Source organism: Herpailurus yagouaroundi, unplaced genomic scaffold (assembly GCF_014898765.1).
Source record: "Herpailurus yagouaroundi ecotype Mexico unplaced genomic scaffold, PumYag 159, whole genome shotgun sequence".
NCBI lineage: Eukaryota > Metazoa > Chordata > Mammalia > Carnivora > Felidae > Herpailurus > Herpailurus yagouaroundi.
Window position 1 is genome coordinate 36,170,970 of NW_024412400.1, and position 22,414 is coordinate 36,193,383.

General features: G+C 45.2%; 1 protein-coding gene across 2 annotated transcripts in view; it reads left to right on the forward strand.

The window, feature by feature from the left end:
• Positions 1-22,414, forward strand: part of CLSTN2 (calsyntenin 2) — a 614,269-nt gene that overhangs the window by 586,206 nt on the left and 5,649 nt on the right. For both annotated transcript variants that reach the window (XM_040480332.1, XM_040480333.1), the window contains 6 exons: positions 7,924-8,072; positions 9,983-10,200; positions 20,017-20,187; positions 20,660-20,805; positions 20,913-21,036; positions 21,708-21,892. In XM_040480332.1, the coding sequence (XP_040336266.1) occupies positions 7,924-8,072; positions 9,983-10,200; positions 20,017-20,187; positions 20,660-20,805; positions 20,913-21,036; positions 21,708-21,892 (993 nt within the window). The remainder of the gene's footprint in view (positions 1-7,923; positions 8,073-9,982; positions 10,201-20,016; positions 20,188-20,659; positions 20,806-20,912; positions 21,037-21,707; positions 21,893-22,414) is intronic.

Here is a 22,414-nt window from a genome sequence, read left to right on the forward strand (position 1 = left end):
GTGAACATCATCACAGCCCCTGTTCGATCCTAACACACCCCCGTTAGGGGTCTGCGGTGAGAGCAGGCAGCCCACCCTCTACCTCCTGGAGCACAGGGCAGCCCCATAAGCCATCGCCCCTGCCAAACCGTGGAGGCTTCCTTTACGGGCCATTTCCCAAGGATGGTGTGCCCCCCACCCCCATCTTGTACCTGGTACAGCCCTAGGATCCTCACCTGCCTCCTGCCCTGGGCCTACCTATCCTGGACCGGGAGTCACCCCTCTAGCAGACAGTGCCTTTATGTCCACTGCCAGTGGGGCCTGTGGGGCTCGGATGTGGGGAGCCCTGGAGGGTCTGGTGATCTGAGCACGCCATGCTTTTCTGTAAGCTGCAGTCACTTCAGCAAACATGCCACAGACACCCACGTATGGGTTCAGGGCTGGGTGAGGAGACGCAAAACTGAACACTGCCAGCCTTTTATCTTTTGGGAAGTCAGTGGCCTAAGAGGACGTTTATAATCCAGTGTGGTAACCGCCGTGATGATTATGAGCACTGAGGCTCCCCAAGTGCCAGGCATGGTTCTCAATGCTTTACAGGTATTAACTCATTGAAGCCCAGAACAACCCTATGGCAAAGTTCGTGTGGGTATTCCTATTTTGCCCATGAGGAATTGAGGACTGCAAGAGAAAGGAAACTTGTCTAAGATCCTAGAATTAGTAATGAGCAGAGCCAGAATAGAAGCCCAGGTAGCCTGCTCCAGAATTCCAGATCCTGGGGAGCAGCAGTTAGGGAAGGCTTCCTTGAGGAGGTGAGGTCTGAGCAGAACGTTTGAGGATGGGTAGGCATAGAACAGGAGAAAACCAGGAGAAAACCAGGAGGGGAGCTGGGCAGTAACTCTAGGCAGATCTGAGAGCACGAGTGATGGCAGAGGGCTGGGGAGCCCTGCATTGTGCACTGGAACTCCAGGAAGGCCAGTGGAACAGTGCCCAAATTGCAGGAGGAGAGGTAGAAAGTGTGGTCAGAATGCTGCACACAGACCACGTCACGGGGCCCCATAAACTATATTCACGTGTACACATGTTTTCTTCTGGCAGCGACAAGGGAGCCTCTGAAGGGCTGTAGGCAAAGGAACGTGATCTGGGCAAGATGCTCACCTTGGAAACTGGGTCAGAGGGGGAAGGTGGGAGCAGTGCGCAGACAGGGTAAGGCAAGAATGGCTTTCCAGAACATTAGATACACACACACGGGTGCACTCAGTAGTTAATCACCTGCCATTGAAGGACACGTTCGTGACTGCCTCCTATTGGAAAGGCCAACTTTCCCACGGTCTGTTTCGCGGCACATTTCATATAGGCACCCTCACATGTAGAACCTAGGGTTTGATCCTTGACCAACTGTTTGTGTTGTTTCCTTAGCGTTTTGTCAGCCCAGTGATGCAGAAATCTGTCCTCCAACCGTCCCCCTCTCTGTCTGATTCTGGGTTTGCTCCCTGCCTCTGAGCTGCATCCGCTCTGCTGTGGAGCATCCCGTGAGACCATAGTTTCAGGATTCCGGCACTACAGAACACATAAACCAAAGATACTGGACTGAAAAGCCACACATTCTTAGGATCATAAATGGAAAGGCATGGCAGTCTCTCCAGAGCAGCCAGAGGCTGTGAAAAGAGGGGGTGTAAACTAAATGGCACACACCACCCTGGAGGGTGGGGAGGCTCTTCCAACTTTCTAGGAGGCCACCTGTTGATAAGCAGTCACCGCAGAGGATCCTTTTCCATCCTTAGAGCACAGCTGGCAAGAAGCAGAGCACTGCGGGGAAGTTAATGATAAGACACACAATTTATGGTGTACCCACTGGGGGCTATTCGAAGTTCATTAGCCCTACTCCTCACAACAGATTAAATGTTATGGCCCCATTTCAGAAATAAGGAGACTGGGACTCAGGGACTTGCCCAAAAGAAGTCTGTGCTCTTTCCTCCACACCAGCAACTCAGAGTAGAAGGCATTCTTGAAAATCACTCAGACTTCCTTCCTCCTTGTCCTTCCTCCATTGATCCCTCATTTCATTCCTGAATACTGTTGTTCTCTTTTACCTGTGCCTCGCCTCTTCCCTCCTCCCTAGCTAGTCAAAGGAAGTGAGGTCTGTCTCTAATTAACAGAACTTTCCGTCTGCTCACAGGACTGGCCCGGTTCCTCTTTACACTTGTTTGCCCCCGGCTCATGCCAATTTCTGAATATTTGTCCAGCCTGGCTGGAGTCATTAGATGGCTGGGGTGGTTACCGTCTCATACCCATACATGACACTGTGGAATAGCCACATTCCTGAAGAACACCCTGTTCTGATTTTCATAACATACTCCCTGCCAATTTGTCATTTCTACCATGTGGAAGAGTGGGAAAGAGCAAAAACTTTGGGACAAGTTACTCCCAGGTTCAAATCGTAGTACGAATATTTACTAGCTGGGTGACCTTGGGCAAAGGAATGTAATCCTTTAAACTCCAATTCCCTCATGTATAAAGTGTAGTTTGTTATGATGTTGTGGGAACTGAATTCTATGTATGTTATATATAGATACACACACACACACACACACACACACACATAGGGAGAGAGAAAAAGAAAGATACATACATGTGTACATAAGATGATAAATACAGACACAGACATAAAGATCTTCCTTAGCAAATCGAATAAATAAAATCACAGTTCTCTTCTCCAACTGGGCTGGTCTTGCACTTGCCCTTGATGCTGCCCCAGCTTCTTTTGAAAGGTAAACCAGGTGACACTTGTAGCAGAGGAGCCTCAAATGTGGCAAATCTTCATCTGGCCCAACCCAGAGGGGCTGGCAGGCGTCCAAGTGAATGAATGGCTAGGTGCCTGGAGTGCCGTGGCCAGCCTTCCCTGGAGGAACAGACCGAGGCTTTGGCCAGGAATTTCACTGATCTCCCAGCCTGCTAGGTGCCTGGTGATATTGGCTGGCCCTCTAAGAGAACTGACTATTCCCAAAGGCCATAACTTTGGGGATGTCTAGTAATTTCTTAGCTCAAAGAAAGGAATCACCATGGCCACAGCACAGCTTCCTAAAGGAAGGTGGCTGCTATCACCTCTTGCTGGGTTCCCAGGAAGCCATCTCCTGTCCCTGTGTAATGCTAATGCCACTGTGTGTCTTACACAGAGACCTAACCTCAGTCATGCCACAGGGTTGGTAACACTGCAATTTAAATTTTTATGTTTTATATTTGAGAGAGAGAGAGAGAGCAGGGGAGGGGCAGAGAGACAGAGACAGAACCTGACTTTTTTTTTTTAATTCTTTATGTTTAGTAACACTACAATTTAAAGCAAACAAAACATGGGCGCCTGGGTGGCTCAGTCGGTTAAGCGTCCAACTTCGGCTCAGGTCACGATCTCACATTTGGGAAGTTTGAGCCCTGCTTCAGGCTCTGTGCTGACAGCTCAGAGCCTGGAGCCTGCTTCGGATTCTGTGTCTCCCTCTCTCTCTTTCTCACGCTCTGTCTCTCTCTTTCTCTCAAAAATAAACAAACATTAAGAAAATTTAAAAAACCTAGTTTGGTAGAAGGTTTTGTTGATCCTGCATGAAATTTATTGCTAGTCCAGTGCCCACCTTCATGCCCTGTGGCAGCTCTGGGGATGGTCAGGCAGCCAAACTAGGGTATTAATTGGAGATCCAACACATGGCCTAACCCATCCCCTCCTTAGGTGGCTGTGGTGGGAATGTGCCCCCTGCTGATTGCCACAGTATGCTGCTGCTAAGAGCCTCTGGAAGAACTGTTTGAGGTTCCTGTTCAGCCCTTGTGTGAAGCTTAGAGATCCGCCACCTCTGCAGGGCTTATTATTCCATCTCCTGTGTCTCGTGTGCTAGACCCTGTGGTGACAGTGAGGAAAAGTCTATAGACCCTGCCCTGGAGGTGCTCACAGTTGGCTGAGGGAGACAGACAACAACAGCTCCATGACTCTGCTATAGCAGGGATGGTGCAGGGCAGGGTTGCGGGGAGGTAGGGGGGCATAAAAACACATGGGAACAGAAGTGGTATTTTAGAAGAATGAACTTGAATCTCCAAATGACTTACAAAACACTCAGAACAGGGCAGCTCTATGGCTGAGCACACTAAGCTAGTGAGTCATCCACAGCAAGGGAGACGCCAACTGAAAAGATGACTGTGGCATCATCACCTGCACGTATATCCGGGGCTCCCACACCCAACAGAGGGGTTGGGGCTCTGATCTCCCAGATCAGAGAGACCCTGCTCAGGGCATTGAGGGCAGAAGGGAACTGGATCATAGGATATGAGGAGCAGTGAAGGCTGCGGTATACCTGTGTGGGCCAAGACTCAGGGCAGAAATAATTACAATGTTAAGAATTATAATAAAAGCTATCTAGGACTGAACACCCTTTACACACTAGATTCATTATATACATTATCTCATTTAAGCCCCAGACAGGCAGGTATTAATATCCCCATTACTTTAAATGAGGAGATAAAGTCTGGAAAGGGCAAGTAGTCCAAAGTTGTTGTATCCTGTAGTCTGTACTGTAACTGGGGTACTGCAACCCGCACAGCCCATGATCTTTCAAAGATGCCACATAGACTTAGGTAAGCGAGAATCCTGCCTGGGAGGAGCTCAATTTTTCCAAATGGGTTTAAAACGATTGCAGTAGCAAATAACTCCAAAATCCCTATGGTTTTAATGCTTAAAAGTTTATTTTTCTCTGACATCAAGCCAGGGAGGCAGTGTGGGGCTTCCGCCTACAACGCCAGAGCCACCAAAGGGGAGAAAGAAAAAGGCTAGAGCATTCCAGGGGGCTTTGACTGCTCCAGCCCGGAAGCCCCGCCTCACTTCCTCTCACACCTCACTGGCCAGACGTGGTCACGTGGCCCTCCCACACACAGCAGGAGGCCTTTGCAAGTGTAGCCTCCAGGATGCCAAGGATGCAGAGGTGAACAGGGTTTAGCAAGCACTGATGACTCCCACAGAGCCATGACTATGGAAACAGTGACTGAAAAAAAGTCCTTTTGGAGAGTAACCTGGAGGTGATAGGAGTAGAATGTGGGCCAAGGGGGAACATTGACTCATTCATCTGATGGGATTATAGGGCACTAGGGCTAGGTTCTGGAATTCAGGGATAGGAGTTGGAGTCCTTGTCTTCTGTGAGCTCGTGGTCACTGTACTACAGTAATTATACTGCCATTTGATAAGCACTAGAGAAGCCCAGTGGGGACGTAAATGAGTGAAGTTGGGGTGGCCTCAAGGAGGAGGTAACAAAATACTCAAATGATAGTTGAAGGAGGCAAAGTGGAAGCTATTGATTGGCTAGGGGCCACGCTGCAAGACTGTATGCGGGTCAGTATCATCAATAGTGCTCATGGGACATCTACTTCGTTTTACCCTCCAGACACAGAACAGGGAACTCTTAAAAAGGCATCCAGGTCAGGGAAAAGTTCATACAGATGGATTTTTCCTTAATCCCCTGAAAACATACTCCGTCTCCTTCATGGTAAGATTAAACCTACACTAAATGGTAAATTAAAACTACATGAAGGTAGCATTTATCACCATCAGGCTGGCAAAAATCTCAAATGACAGCATATTCTGTTGTTGAGGTTTTGAGAAAAGAGGCATTCCCATATGCTGGGAGAGGGAGCCTGTGTTGATATATATAATCCCTAGCAAGGGGGAATTAGGCAACATTTGTCAAAACTTAAAAGTGCATATACTGTTGGACCTAATAACTTCACATGGAGGGATTTATCCAATACATAGATATTTGCATACATATGAAATGTGTACAAGATTATTCATTGTGGAACTATTAGTAAAAGAATGGCAATAATCCAAATGTAACAAACTAGTTGAAAAATTACACAGTAGAATATTATACAACTATAAAAAAAAAGTTTATGATGTACTGATACAGAAAGATCTCCAAGATTTGAGCTAAGTGAAGAAACAAAGTACGATAAAGTATGTAAAAAGCTACTTTTGGTGGAAGAAAGGAGAAAAAAGGAAATCTATATTCCTAAGAATGCTTACATATAACTTTCAGGGTAGGCTAAGTCATGCTGCTCTAACAAGTGACTTAAACATTTCAGTGGCTTATCCAACTTTTTGTTGTCATTGTTCACACCTAATGTCCATTACATAGATTGGCTTCAGCTCTGATCCATATCACCAGCACTGTGAGACCAGGCTGCTGAACCAGACCCTAAGGGAACTTGGCAGGTTTCATGGCAGAGGGAAAGGGACATGGGAAACCATGAACTAGCTGTGAAATCGTCTACATGAGTGTGAACCAAATAATACTTCTGCCCATACTTCATTGGCCAAGCAAGTCACATGACCACTACTGACTACAAAAGGGAAAGATGTGCGTCTTGCAGGGAATGGTTCCATAGGTCACATAATCAAGTCTACTGACAATAGGTCAGGCATGTATAAGCCTCCCACTGGGAGGGGAAGCAGGTAATCATGAACAATAATGCAATTTGCCACTAAGAAAGTAATAGAACACTGATTACTTGTGGGACAGGATATTGGAAACTGGGTAAGAGATATGAATAAGATGGACACTTTCACTTAGAACATATATATATATTTGAATTATGTGAATATATTATCCAAAAAAATGTTGGCATAAAAATATATCCAGATCGGGGCGCCTGGGTGGCGCAGTCGGTTAAGCGTCCGACTTCAGCCAGGTCACGATCTCGCGGTCCGTGAGTTCGAGCCCCGCGTCAGGCTCTGGGCTGATGGCTCAGAGCCTGGAGCCTGTTTCCGATTCTGTGTCTCCCTCTCTCTCTGCCCCTCCCCCGTTCATGCTCTGTCTCTCTCTGTCCCAAAAATAAATAAACGTTGAAAAAAAAAAATTAAAAAAAAAAAATATATCCAGATCAGGGGTGCCTGGGTGGCTCAGTCAGAAGAGCATGTGACTCTGATCTCAGGGTTGTGAGTTCAAGCCCCATGTTGGGTGTAGAGATGATAGATAGATGGATAGATAGATAACCAGATCTCCTTTTCCTCTGATATGAACTTTGGATACATAATCTGAATCCACTGATAAGCTCCTGACATCTTACTGACAACAGTTCCTAATAATTCCTGCTCAGAAGCATGTGAAGATCAGTAAGTCAGACCAGCACCAAAGCAGTTCTCTGTGCTCCATTTGGAGAAGAGTAACTGCTAGGGCTTTGCAGAGAGAAGCAGAAGTCTGTATCTGGTTTATCTGTCTTGAGGACTCAAGTGACTTGGTGGAGAGCATTATAGCCCCGGGGCCTTCACCCAGTATGGGATACCAGGGACTCAGTGAAATGAACAGATAACAGACCTGGGACAGCTGGCAAGAGTGTAAACAGAAAGTGAGCAAAACTCTTGGGAAGGCAGAGTGGAGCACCAGGAAAAAAAAGACCAGGAATCAGATATAAGGAGAGCCGTTAACTAAAAAAATGAGCTTTAAGGTCAGAAGCTAAGAAGATGGCCATGAATCAGGAAGGGGAGCACAGGGTGAACTGAGGAGGAGTTCAAGGCCAAAGACAAGACCAGTGAAAGGAGCAAAACCCCAAGTTTCCAGGCACTCAGCTGAGGGGGCAGTCTGTCTAAGGGCTGAAAGGCTGGTCAGGACCCCACAGCAGCACAGAGCATGGGCCACCCTGCAAGGGCTAGATCACAAGGGCTAGACCTGTGATGGGGATCCAGAATCTTATGCTATAGCTTTGGAGTTTATAACCCCTAAAGGTCTTAAAGGGGAGGCCTGGAAGCCCCGCCAGGGGGGCGGGGCGGAGCAGGAATTGTTTGAGGGGTTAAAACACTCATCTGTGCTCATGGCTGCTGCCCTTGCAGACGCTCTGGAGACACCAGGCCTTTGTGGTCCATGGAGGTGGAGGGCTCCGTCGCTGATCATTCTCCCCCATGATGCCCCTTTCCTCCTCTAGTACCACTTCAACCCCTCGCAGTCCGTCCTGGTGATGGAAGGTGACGATATTGGGAACATCAATCGTGCCCTCCAGAAGGTCTCCTACATCAACTCCAGGCAGTTCCCGACGGCAGGTGTGCGGCGCCTGAGAGTCTCTTCCAAAGTCCAGTGAGTAGACAGGTGCTGGTCAACTAGGGGCCCAGCTGAGGCAGCAAGGGTGGGGCATGCTCCCTGGCAAAACAATTCACCTTTCTTCAGCTAATTCTCAATTTCTCTGCTGTCCCTGTGAGGATGCCCCAGTGAATCAGTGTTCTCCCCTTGTTGTTCTTAAAGAAAATGTTCTATTGCTTTGTCAACACCAATCCAGCATTCTCCATTTAATTCAGAATCTGATGTAGTACTGCTTTCTGTAAATTCTCAGAAAGCTTGGTTTTAAGTGGTCTGATCTCAGGGTACCGTAGCTGGTGGGTACACAGGTGCTTAACAAATGTTTATTAAATTAGCTTCAAATCGCCCAGCTTTGTAGAGATCTCCTAAGTACCATGAGTCTGAAAAGAGGGTGTGGTTCTTGTCCCCAGGGAATCAGAGTTCAGTTAAGGAGATGCGACCGTTTATTAGTGAAATCTGTGGATACCTCCCTTCTTGGCCTGTCAAGTCATCTCTCAGCCACAGCAACTGCCCGGGAGGGCAGCAAAGGGGGGACCCCCAGAAAAACTCCTGAGAGGTGGGAGTGGAGTCACCCAGCCCCTGGAGCCAGGAGAAGAACCCAGAAGGCCAGGAACAAGGCAGGGAAGAAAGAGGCTGCTGACTGCCACATTACTGGGCCCTGGGATAGGTGCCATTAGATTAGGCAGCAATTAGATTGAATAGTTGTAGTGACAGAGAAGGTGCATCCACCTTCACACTAAGGGCCACCCTTGGAGGCCTGCACCAGGGAGCAAGCACCTCCGGGACAGCTGCAGTCAAGTAGAGGGACTAGGCTGGCCAGTCTCTACCTCTGGGACCAGGTTTCCATAAACTGATGAGGGACAGGGTACCTTCCGGGGTTGGTGCAGAAAAGGCCAAAGTCGGGAGCAGGAGACAACCACCACTCCCACATCTGGCCCACCCCAAAGAAGATGGGGCTCAGCATGATGTCACCCAGACTGCACTTCTCTCAGGAACTTTCCCAAGAGATACAAGCTGATGGCCGCCACAGCTGGAGTCAACTCAGCGTTCTCAAAGCAACCATCTGGGCTGCCATTATAGCCTCTGTCTTTGGCCTAGATGAGTGATAGAGTTCTAGTGATAGAGTGTGATAAGGGTGTTGGATCCGCCAACATGATGCATGAGCTCCACAGTGCAGGTTCTGGGGTCAGCCTCTTTTCTGTACGTCATCACCTTGAATCCTTCCTACTAAAAGGTAATTAATTATTGTCATCACCATTGTATAGATGGAGAAACTGAGGTTCACAGGAGTCGTACCTTGCCCACAGTCACCCAGCCCAGTGGTGGCAGAGCCAGGCCATGGACCCTTATCTAACTTCCCAGGCCTTGCTTGTGTTGTCACACCATTCTGCCTTCTGGATATTTCTGTGGCCGTGCATCAGGAGAAAGGAATGTGGTCAGCAGCACCACAGCTGCAACAGGGACACTGTGAGATGGCCTCAGAGAGAGAAAACACACAAAAGCGCAGGAGAGTTTAGCCCCGGGGTCTCAGCCAGGTGCTGCTCCTCAACCCAGTTAGACAACAATTTGCTTACCAAATCCTAATGCACATCTGAAGCAGTTGCTATCTAATTCATGTTGCCACTGATTACTTCGTTAAAGGATAATTAAAGGTTTAACAGTTACTTGTTGCTGGTATCGAAGATTCCCATTTCTCCCAGAAGCTGATCTTCCTAAGCCCCTAGATTGCTATTGGCTTTGACTTTAATGTGGCTTTAAATCTGAATGTCTGTTGACACAGTCAGAGACTCTGAGGCAGTCAGGACACCTTGTGGAGAACGAGAGACGGCTGTGTAGATCCTTGTCCACGGCCGCGCGATGGATGGTTTATCACTCGCTCGTCAGTGCCGTGACTGCGGCTGTTTTCCCAGGTGCTTTGGAGAAGATGTGTGCATCAGCGTCCCCGACGTGGATGCCTACGTGATGGTGCTGCAGGCCATCGAGCCCCAGATCAGCCTCCGTGGCACGGACCGCCTCTGGAGACCCGCCGCCCAGTTTGAAAGTGCCAGAGGGGTGACCCTCTTCCCCGACATCAAGATCGTGAGCACCTTCGCCAAAGCGGAGACCCCGGGTGAGCCGAAGGCCACAGGTACGGATGCACACTGGGTTGTGGGGCGGGGGCCTTCAGTCCTCACAGTGGCATCAGGTCACGCTTGAGAACGACAGCGCTCTTCACCACAGCAGGGAATTTCTAATAGCAAAGCAAACAACCTGGAAACAACGCAGATAAGTAACAGGTGGGAAATGAACCACTTGGCAAATTGGGGTCTGCCCGTATACCCATGTGTTACGATGTTGGAGGCAGGGCACTTACCAAATGGTGGACGAAAGAAGGCAAGATGCAAATTACAGAGTACCGACACATACTCAGAAAAATGCCAGGAAGAAAAGGCTAATGCTAACCGTGCTGTTCTCCAAGAAGCATAAGAGCCCATTTCTCTCTGTTCCCATTCAGTTTGCTGCAAGTGCAAAAGGCTCTACAATGAGCGTGTATTGTTGTGATAATCAGGAGAAAAGCTAAAGAGGCACAAAGAAAAAATCTAGCTGCACCTTAATACACACATGGTAAAAGGACTTATTCAGCAGCATTGGTCTAAGCTCTTCAGAAACTTCCCGATTGTGCTTTCCAACATGTCCATCATTGGGAGATCCATCTGGCGGAGGTGGAGTAAGTTGAATTATCTGCCAGGGAGAAACACTCAGTTGCACGGAAAAGCTACAGTGCATTCAGCTGGCAGAGAGTGGTGGGTGACAGGAAGGATAAAGAAAGAAGGAAGGGAAACCCAGGGCCCAGATCTACAGGGGAAATACCTGTTTAACTGTCCTTTGTGGCCTCCTCCAGGAACATACTTCCAGCTCTCCCTCTCCCCCTCCAAAAGCACTGCTGATGATGTGCTGGTGCCTGTGGGCCAGAGTGCCTGAGAGGCTGCTCCTGTAATCCCAAATCCTCATTGCCTTAAACCACCCCGGTCCCTAGTGAATGGGGCCCCTCAAAAGGCAGCCCTTCTTAGCTCACAAAAATAGATGGTGTCTTACCGCTTGTCCTGGCAGGGCCGTCTCCTAGTTACACTCCAAGGTGCATTCAGTCCTCTGGTCTTCCGCCTTCCCCTCATTTGTAGCTACCATCAGACAGAAAAAGGAAGGGCTTGTGACCACCACGGTTGCAGGCTGTAACTGAGAGTGGCTGAATACACTAGGCCTGACACTGGCTGACGGGCAGTGGCCGGAACAGCAATCACCTGGGTGTCTGTCTTATAAACTTGCTGTTTATGAGAGGTGTGGGCAGAGCATAGAGCCACGTGCCCAAGAGTTCTTATTGGTACTTTGTTTATCTTACTCTTATTGTGCCTAGAATAATTATTATGGGTGCCTTCAATAAGCAGGCTAATGGCATTTGCCACCAGGCCTCAGTGACCCACCCCGGCATCATCATCTGCCCCTACCGACTCCCTCCTCTTTGTGCTGTTTCAGTACCAAAGACAGGCAGGTTCCCCATGCCCACCCCTCTCCCTCACACCTCCGTGTTCTCACCTTTACTCGTGCTCTAGCCTCTGCCTGGAAGGTCCCTCTCCCTTCCCATGTGTGTTACTCTCCCCCCTCCCGCTCTGATCCCTAGTCTGGGCTGGCTCTCCTGCTCGTAAGCCTCCAATAACATGCTTTCCTGTAATGTACATGTGGGCTAGCCCTCAGTGGCAGTTATCTGTTAATTAAGCCAGACCAGGGGCTCCATGAGGGCTCCACCATGGCTGATTGGCCTAAATGCCTGAGCCCAGCACAGTCCCTTTAGCACAGTGGGAATCCAGAGAAGTATAGACACAAGATAGAACCTGTAATGCAGTCATGAAAGAACAATGAGAAAATAGCCACACCATGCCCCCTACCTAGTGTGAGCAACCAGCCAGCCACATGGGGCAGTAGGAGTAAGGATGACCTTAAGTGACCTGACAAGAAACTCACAAAAATCTCCAGAAACCTTGCAAAGGCCACTTGAAATACAGATACACATACGCTATCATTAATGATGGGCCCTAAATGTATACTCATAGACTTTCAGATTTTGCCAGTGATCCATGAAACCATTGGGATTAACAAGCATTTAAAAATTAATCATAGGAAATTATTTATAATAATGTATATCCAGTGAGAGCAAAAAGTATTTTTGGTATCACTAAAAAATTAAAATAGAAAATAATTATTTAAAATAATTCTCCCCTCTTTAGTAAATGCTTTTTAATTTCTATTTTCATAAATGTTTTATAATCCACAAAATATATTAGTCCACTTTATAAATAAATAACCATATTTAAATGATCTTGGTTCAGAAATGTAAAAAAAAAAAAAAAAAAAACAGGCTGTGAAATCAAAAACACTTAGACTACTAGCCCAAAGATTATGAATTTATAAACCGTGGAATCAGAAAGTCATGGTTTCTGTACCAGCTTTTCCCCTACTATCTGTGTAAGCCTGGGCAGTCCACCCCACCCCTGAACCTTCCATCTCACCATTGGTGAAATAAGGATAATAATGGCACCCCCACTTAATATCTGTTAAGATTGTTTGCACAGTGCCTGATCCATAGCAAGCACTCCATAAATCCCACTTTTTTTTTTAAGCCAGTATAGTTAACATACAGTGTTCTGTTAATTTCAGGTGTACAATACATTGATTCAGCAATTCTATACACTACTCAGGGCTCATCATGATAAGTGCACTCTAACCTCCTTCACCTATTTCACCCATCCCCCCTCGGATAACCATCAGTTTGTTCTCTACAGTTAAGGGTCTGGTATTTTGGTTTGTCTCTTTGTTCGTTTGTTTCTTAAATTCCACGAGTGAAATCATACAGTATTTGTCTCTGACTTGCTGCACTTCAGGATCCATCCATGTTGTCATAAATGGCAAGATTTAATTCTTAGGTTGAATAATATTCCATAGTGTGTGTGTGTGTGTGTGTGTGTGTGTGTGTGTATACACACACACCACCTCTTCTTTATCCTTCCATGTAACAGTGGACACTTGGGTTGCTTCCGTAATTTGGCTATTGTAAATAATGCTTCAATAAAAGTAGGGGTGCATATGTCTTTTCAAATTAGTATTTATGTATTCTTTGTGTAAATACCCAATAGAATTACTAGATCGTATGGTAATTCTATTTTTAATATTTTGAGGAACCTCTATACTGTTTTCCAGAGCAGCTGCACCAGTTTGCACTCCCACCAACAGTGTGCAAGGGTTCCTCTTCCTCCACATCCTTGCCAACAGTTGTTTTTTCTTGTGTTTACTTTAGCCATTCTGAGAGATGTGAGGTGATGTATCATTGCAGTTTTTATTTGCATTTCCCTGATAATTAGTGGTGATGAGCCTTTTTTCATGTGTCTAATGGGCCATCTGAATGTCTTCTTTGGAAGAAATGTTTGCTCATGTCTTCTGTCCATTTTTTTAATTGGATTATTTATTTTGGGGTATTGAGTTGTGTAAATTCTTTATATATTTTGGATACTAACCCTTTATCATTTGCAAATAACTTCTTCCATTCAGTACATTGTCTTTTAGTTTTGATGATTGCTTCTTTTGCTATGCAGAAGCTTATTTCCATGTAGTCCCAATAGTTCATTTTTGCTTTTGGTTTCCCTTGTTTCAGGAGACATACCTAGAAAAATGGTCCTATAGCCATTGTCAGAGAGATAGCTGCCTGTGCTCTCTTCTAGGATTTTTATGGTTTCCAAGTTTTACAGTTAGGTCCTTAGTCCATTTTGATTTCATTTTTGTCTGTGGTGTTGGAAAGTAGTCCACTGTCATTCTTTTGCATATAGCCATCCAGTTTTCCAAATACCATTTGTTGAAGATACCATCATTTTCCCAAAGTATAGTCTTGCCTCCTTTGTCACAGATTAATTGACTTATATGCATGGGTTCATTTCTGGGCTTTCTATTCTGTTCCATTGAGCTATGCATCTATTCTGTGCTAGTACCATACTGTTTTGATTACTACAGCTCTGTAGTATATCTCAAAATCTGGGATTGTGATACCTCCAGTTCTGTTCCTTTTTTTCAAGACTGCTTTGGCTATTTGGGGTCTTCTGTGATTTCACAAAAATTTTATGATTGTTCTGGTTCTAGTTCTGTTCTAATGCTGTTGCATTAAATCTGTAGATTGCTGTAGGTAATATAGTCATTTTAACATTTCTTCTTCCAATCCATGAGAATGGTATGTCTTTCCCTTTGTGTCATCTTCATTTCTTTCATCATTGTTTTATAGTTTACAGAGTACAGGTCTTTCATCTCCTCGGTTAAGTTTATTGCTAGGTAGTTTATTATTTTTGGTGCAACTTTAAATGGGATTATTTTCTTTTTTTTTTTTTTTTCAACATTTATTTATTTTTGGGACAGAGAGAGACAGAGCATGAACGGGGGAGGGGCAGAGAGAGAGGGAGACACAGAATCGGAAACAGGCTCCAGGCTCTGAGCCATCAGCCCAGAGCCTGACATGGGGCTCGAACTCACGGACCGCAAGATCGTGACCTGGCTGAAGTCGGACGCTTAACCGACTGCGCCACCCAGGCGCCCCAAAATGGGATTATTTTCTTAATTTCTTTTTCTGCTGCTTAATTGTGAGTGTATAGAAATTTCTGTTTGTGGATTTTGTATCCTGAGACCTTACTCAATTCCTTTATCAATTCTAGTAGTCTTTTGGTGGAGTCTATAGGGTTTTTTAGATACAGTATCATGTCATCTGCAAATAGTGAAAGTTTTACTTCTTCTTTACCAATATGGATTCCTTTTATATGTTTTTGTTGTATGATTGCTGTGGCTAGGACTTCTCATACTTTGTTGGATAAAAGTGGTGAGAGTGGATATTCTTGTCTTCTTCCTGATCTTGGGGAAAAATCTCAGTTTTTCACCAATGAGTATGATGTTAGCTGTGGGTTTTTCATCTGTGGTCTTTATTATGTTGAGATATGTTCCCTCTAAACATACTTTGTGGAGGATTTTTATGATGAATGGAATTTTTACCTTGTCAAATGCTTTTTCTTCATCTATTGAAATGATCATATGTTTTTCATTTTTTCCCTTGTTGATGTGATGTGTCGTGTTGATTGTTTTGCAAATATTGAACTACCCTTGCATCCTGGGAATAAAACCAATTTGATCATGGTAAGTGCTTTCTTTATTGTTGGATTCAGTTTGGTAATATTTTGTTAAGGATTTTTGCAACTATGTTCATCAGGGATATTGGCCTGTAGTTTTCCTTTTTGGTAGTGTCTTTATCTGGTTTGGGTATCAGGGTAATGCTGTTCTCAGAATGAATTTGGATGCTTTCCTTCCTTAATTTTTTGGAAGCTTGAGAAGAATATGTATTAACTCTTTAAATGTTTGGTAGAATTCACTTGTGAAGCCATCTGGTACTGGACTCTTGTTTTTTGGGAAGTATCTGATTACTGACTCAATTGCACTACTAGTGATCAGTCTGTTCAAATTTTCTATTTCTTCCTGATTCCATTTGGGGAGATTATATGTTTACCCATTTCTTCTAGGTTGTCTAACTTGTTGGCATAGGATTTGTCATAATATTCTCTTATAAACCTTTGTATTTCTGTGGTGTTGGTTATTTCTCCTCTTTCATTTCTGATTGTTAGTCCTCTTTTTTTCTTTTAATGAGTCCAGCTAAAGGTTTATCGATTTTGTTCATCTTTTCAAAGAACCAGCTCCTGGTTTCACTGAGCTATCCTATTGCTTTTGCAGTTTCTATTTCATTTATTTCTGCTCTAGTCTTTATTATTTCTTTGTTTCTACTGGTTTGGGGTTTTGTTTGTTGTTCTTTTTCTAGCTCCTTTAGGTGTAAGGTTGTTTGAGATTTTTCTTCCTGCTTGAGGCGAGCTTATGTTGCCATAAACTTCCCTTTTAGAACAGCTTTTGCTGCATCCCGAAGATTTTGGCCCATTATATTTTCATTTGTCTCTATGTATTTTTTTAAATTTCCTCTTGGATTTCTTGGTTGACCCTTTCATTGTTTACTAGCACATTCTAATAGCCTGCATATATTTGTGTTCTTTCCAGGTTTTTTCTTGTGGTTGCTTTCTAGATTCAGAGCACTGTGTTTGGAAAAGATGCATGGTATGATTTTGATCTTTATGAATTTATTGAGACTTTATGACTTAGTATATACTCTGGAAAATGTTCCAGGTGTAATAGAAAATGTTTATTCTGTTTTAGGATGCACTGTTCTGAATAGACATATTAGATTCATCTGGCCCAATGTGTCATTCAAAGCCACTGTTTCCTTGTTGATTTTCTGTTTGGATGACCTGTCATTTATGTAAGTGGGGTGTTAAAGTCCCCTACTATTTTATTATTCTCAACTAATTGTGCTCACTTCGGCAGCACATATACTAATATTATTCTCCACTAATTCCTTTATGTTTGTTATTGGCTGCTTTATGTATTTGGGTGCTCTCATGTTGGATGCATATTTACAATTGTTATATCTTCTTGTTGGATTGTCCCCTTTATGATTATATAGTGTCTTTTGTCTCTTGTTACAGTCTTTGTTTTAAAGTCTATTGTTGTCTGAGAGAAGTACTGCTACCCCAGCTTGCTTTCCACTTCTGTTTACATGATAAATTCTTTTCCATCCCTTCACTTGCAGTCGGCATGTTTCTCTAGGTCTGAAATGAGTCTTTTGTAGGCAGCATACAGATGGGTCTTGTTTTTGTTTATCCATTCCATCACCCTGTGTCCTTTTTAGGAGCATTTAGTCCATTTACATTTAATGTAATTATTGGTAAATACTCTCTGCCATTTTGTTACTTGTTTTATAGTTGTTTTTGTAGTTCTTCTCTGTTCTGTTCTTCTCTTGCTCTCTTCTCTCACGGTTGGTTGGCTTTTTTTAGTGATATGCTTGGATGCCATTCTCTTTATTTTTTACATATCTGTTCTCGTTTTTTTGATTTGTGGTTACCAGTAGGTTTGTATATAACATCTTCTGCATTTAGCAATCTGTATTAAGTTAATGGTCCCTTATGTTTGAACCCATTCTTGACTCCTCTCCACCCCACCCCCATTTTAGGTACATGGTGTCATACTTTATACTCTTTTGTGAGTCCCTTGACTGATTTTTATAGATATTTTTTACTGCTCTTGTGCTTCCTAAATTTCTTACTGCTACTTATGGTCTTTCCTTTTCACTCAGTGAATCCTCTTTCCCATTTCTTATAGTGCTGATTTAGTCACCATAAATTCATTTATGTTTTGTTTACCTGGGAAACTCTTTCTCTCCTTCGATTCTTAATGATAGCCTTGCTGGATAGGGTATTCTTGGTTGCAGGGTTTTTTTCCCCTTTAGGCACTTTGAATATATCATGCCACTCCCTTCTGGCTTGCAAACTCTCTGCTGAAAAATCAGCTGATAGCTTATGGGGCTTCCTTTGTATCTGTTTTCTTTTTCTTGTTTTAAGAATTGTCACTACTTCTTGCCATTTTAATGATTGTATCTTGGTGTGGACCTCCTTGGGTTGATTTTATTGGGGGCTCTCTGTGCCTTCTGGATCTGTTTTTCCCCCCACATTTGGGAAGTTTTCAGGTATTATTTCTTTAAGCAAATTTTCTACCCCTTTTCTCTCTTCCCCTGGCATCCCTATAGTGTGAATGTTGTTATGCTTGACGGTGTCACAGAATTCTCCAAGTCTCTTTTCTCTTTCTGTCTTTGCCTCTCTCTCTCTCCCCTGTTCAGGTTTATTGCTTTCCATCACTCTGTCCTCCAGGTTGCTGAGCTCTTCTCCTTCTTCTAGTCTACTATTTATTTCATCTAGTGTTGAGTTCTTTGAGTTCTTCATCTCTGGTGATTTAGGTTTCCTCTTTGTTGAGGAACTCACTGAGGTCCTTTACCCTTCACCAATCCAGTGAGTATCTCTATGACTATAACTTTAAATTCTGTATCACAGATATTAATCTTCTCATTTTTGTTTAGGTCTCTTGCTGTGATTTAGTCCTGTTCTTTCATTTGGGACATATTCCTCTGTCTCATTTTGTCTAACCTTCTGTGTGTAAGCAATGTCAGCTACATGTACTGCTCTTGAAAGGAGTGGCCTTATGAAAAAGAGGCCCTATAGTGCCCTGCAGTGTCCCCTGTTGACTACAACCTGGCACTTCAGGAATGTCTCCTGTGTGTGTTGTGTGTGCTCTACTGTTGTGGATAAGTTTTTGCCTTCATCACAGTAGTATCGCACTGCAGGGTTCTTTCCCTGTATTGCCCTCTAAGTAGCTTTTGTTAGTGGCTGGGGCCTGCAGTTAGATCAGATATCTTCCCCCAGCCTACTACTAGGGCTGTAGTCTGGCTGGTATGTGTGATTATCATCCCCTTTTCCAAGGCCAGGAATCTCTTTGGAGCAGTGCTAGTCCTTTTGGGGTTGCTTACACACTGCCAGGCTTGTGGCACTACTTTGGATGGGCTCCAGCCAAGGGCATTTTGGAGGGGGCCAGTCAGCAGAATTTGGGACATGGCACTTGGTTTTAGCAAGGTTTATGTACATCTGCTATGGGAGGGGACATTTCTGTAGGTGAACCTGGGTGCAGTTGCACTGCTAGCAAGTTAGGTAGCATGTGTTGGTGCTGTGCTGGTTCCTGTAGGTGTCTGTGTATCTAGGCTGGGGAGCAGGGCAGGGAAATGGTACCCACCAGCTCCTTTGTTCCTAGAGCAGTCTCCCAATGACCTCTGCCCCTCTGCACACACTTTGAGAATAAAAACAAATCTCCCTTCAGTATACCCTGGGCCTTTGGCTCCCCCAGAGCCAAACCGACTAATTTTTAATGTTCTAGGGGTTAAACCAATTTTCAGAACTCATGAAATTATACCCAACTGGTTTTCAAAGCCAAATGGTATGGGGATTAATCTTCTCTGTGTAGGTTCCCCATCCCTGGGGTGCCTGGCATGAGCGTCTGTGTTTTTCCCCTATCTGTACCCATGGCATCCCTCCCTCCCATGGACGCGTTTAGCTCCTGAGTACATCTCTTCCCTTCCTATCCTCTTCCATGTGGCCTCTTCTCTACATTTAGTTTTGGAGTTTGTTGTGCCAGTCTTCAGATTATTTTCTGGGTTATTTACACTAATGTGGTGTTATCAAGGTATGTCCCTGGGACAAAGTGAGCTTAGGGTCCTCCTACTCTGCCATCTTCCCCAGAAGTCCCAATCATTTTTAAGTTAGGACTGCCAACCTGTCCAGCATTCAAATATTCAGACATCCCTTTGGGAAATTTGTGGTCATAAAATCAGGCAACGATGGTTAAACTGACCAAAAGCTTGACAACTAACCAGTTTACTTAACCGTTTGATTATATTAACAATGCTTCTCTCTTTGAACAATGTGTAGTGATATACTCCATATGAGCCCCTGGGTTAGATACTGAGGAGTCATTCCTAAAAAACTCGTGCCTCTACCCTTGAAAAACCCAAGGTTTGTTGGGGGTCACAGACACATATACCATGATGCCATGGGGAAAGCTAGGGAAGCATGGTAGAAAGGCACTTACCTTTTGCTTATGAAGCACCTAACTAGATGCCAGACACGATCTTCAATCCTCTCAAGACCCTCACTCTCCTTACAGATGAGGAAAGAGAGAGGTAGGTAGTTTCTCTAACATTCTAAGCATCTCTGTAGCAGAGCTGGTATTCACATATCTTTTGACTGTGATTTTCGTGTTTCTCACACAAATCCATGCCCTCCAACCTCAGGGCCTACCTGGGCGTTCATCTGAGCAGTGAAGACAGTGGTTGGGATGGCACAGCCTCTTCCCCTGACCCAGCCTGACCCTGGGGTATAGTCGCAGAGGAGGAAGATGACATACATACAAGGCCTGCTGTCTGAGTTGTCCTCATGCTTGTGTTTCCCATGTGTCTGTCTTCCCTCAGCCCCCAAATCAGCAGTCTTAGAAGAAATGCTTCATAACCTAGATTTCTGTGACATTTTGGTACTCGGAGGGGACCTGGACCCAAGACAGGAATGCCTAGAGCTCAACCACAGTGAGCTCCATCAGCGACACCTGGATGCCACTAACTCCACCGCAGGTTACTCCATCTATGGTAAGGCCACACTTGGCCCCTTCACCTGGTGGTCTCCTTTCAGAGTGCCTTCATGCAAGAGTCATGAGTGTGATGGCACTCTGGCACCTGGGGAATAGGGGTCATGCGGAGACTCTTGACCTAGAGCATGGACTTCTAGCCCCTCCTTCCATGAATTACTCCAGTATCTTGAAGACCTGGCCCACATCTCATTCCTGGGAACATCTACAGAAAGTAGGTGCATGCTTTATCTTATAATGTTTGATCTCAGCAAATATTATAACAGCATTTGACAGCCTGAGGCCAAACATTCTGGTCAGAGACCAATGTATTTGGAAATCCCGTGGGTCAGTTTAATTGGCTCCTTAGAACTTCTGTGCCTACTCATTGCCCTTAAGCATCTCAAAATTCAGGAGATTCACAAGTCTCAGCAGCCACAGCCTGTATCCCCCATCTTCTGCCTTCTTATGACAGGTGTGGTCTCTTGGCACAGGTGTGGGCTCCATGAGCCGCTATGAGCAGGTGCTGCATCACATCCGCTACCGCAACTGGCATCCAGCTTCCCTGGAGTCCCGACGGTTTAGAATCAAGTGCTCAGAACTCAATGGACGTTATACTAGCAATGAGTTCAACCTCGAGGTGAGTGAGCCCTGCTATCATTAGGGAATCTCACACCCACTTGTTCCTCATATGTCTTGGCCCACCTGCCACTCTTGGTCAGCAGCACCTCTCCCTGCTCTTCCCAGGTCAGCATCCTCCATGAGGTCAGAATGTCAGACAAGGAGCACGTCAGCCACCTTATTGTGCAGCCTCCCTTCCTACAGTCTGTCCACCACCCCGAGTCCCGGAGTAGCATCCAGCGCAGTTCAGGTAGGTGGCCTTGGAGGAAGGACCTCAGGATACCAGGTGGTCACTGTGATTGAAGACCACCCACTAACAGGTATGGTGCAGGAGCTACAGGTACCCAGAAATGGGAAAGCTGGGAGCCCTACCTCTCAGATACTCACAGCCTCAGTAAGTGGCCAGTCAGGGAAAGAAGTTACACACAACATATCATAACAGAGTTTAGTACAGAGTACTAGGGTAAAATCTTCCAAGTCTTTTAGGCCTCAGAGCCACATCCTGTGTGAAGCTTTCCATGAACCCCTTCATATGCTCACACACATGCATATGTACACCATATTGGGGTCTCCCACCCTTATTTCTGTTCTAGTCTTGCCATTTATATTACTGTCTGGTGGGCCCTCCATCCTTATGAAATTCCACAGTCACCTGCCTGTCAGTGGACGCTGCCCTAGAGTCTGAGGGGGAAAGCCAGAGATAGAATTTACATCAGTTATTTCATTTACTTCCCACAATTACCCATTGTATAGATGAAGAAAATAAAGCCCAGACAGAGTAAGGAGCTGGTCCAGAGTTCTACAGCTGAGAAATGGTAGAGCAGATTTTAACCTACACATGGATGTTTCATTCACACGCCATCCCAAGACTGAGCTAGTCCTTCCGTTCACCATGTCACGTGGATTCCTTCCTTGTTCCAGTGGTCCCAAGCATCGCCACAGTGGTCATCATCATCTCCGTGTGCATGCTGGTGTTTGTCGTGGCCATGGGCGTGTACCGGGTCCGGATCGCCCACCAGCACTTCACCCAGGAGACTGAGGCTGCCAAGGAGGCGGAGATGGATTGGGACGACTCTGCGCTCACTATCACAGTCAACCCCATGGAGGTGATCCCCGTGCAGGGGCTGGGATCTTGGGGCAGGATGCTTCCCCTCCACCAGCTCCACCTTTCCTGTGCTGGAAGCCCTGCCCCAACTAGCCCAGCCCCACTGACCCTTCCCTTTTCTGAGCACCTCCAGCCCACGCAACCTGCATGGACCATACTTTCCTACCAGCTGCATTCACTGATTAAAAACGTGTGAATTGCTCTCACCCTACAAACAGAACCAGACATTTCTTAAGACAAGCAGCCATGTGGTGTCTATCCCTTGCCTCCCCCATAGTATTTAACTCAGAGCTGACTAACACTTAAAAACTGAGTATTGAATTTTTGATTAACAGTGTAAATTAGATGGCTTTGCTCCATACTGCCTGCAGAGCTCATGTAAAGGTTCAGAACAGGTTAAAACAAAAATATAACATCAATACTTGCCATTCAGTGAGGCCCCATTATACCAGACACTGCATAAGGAGCTCTGTATATACCACCTCATTTAATCTTCACAGCCCTCTGTGAAGTAGGGGTCCTC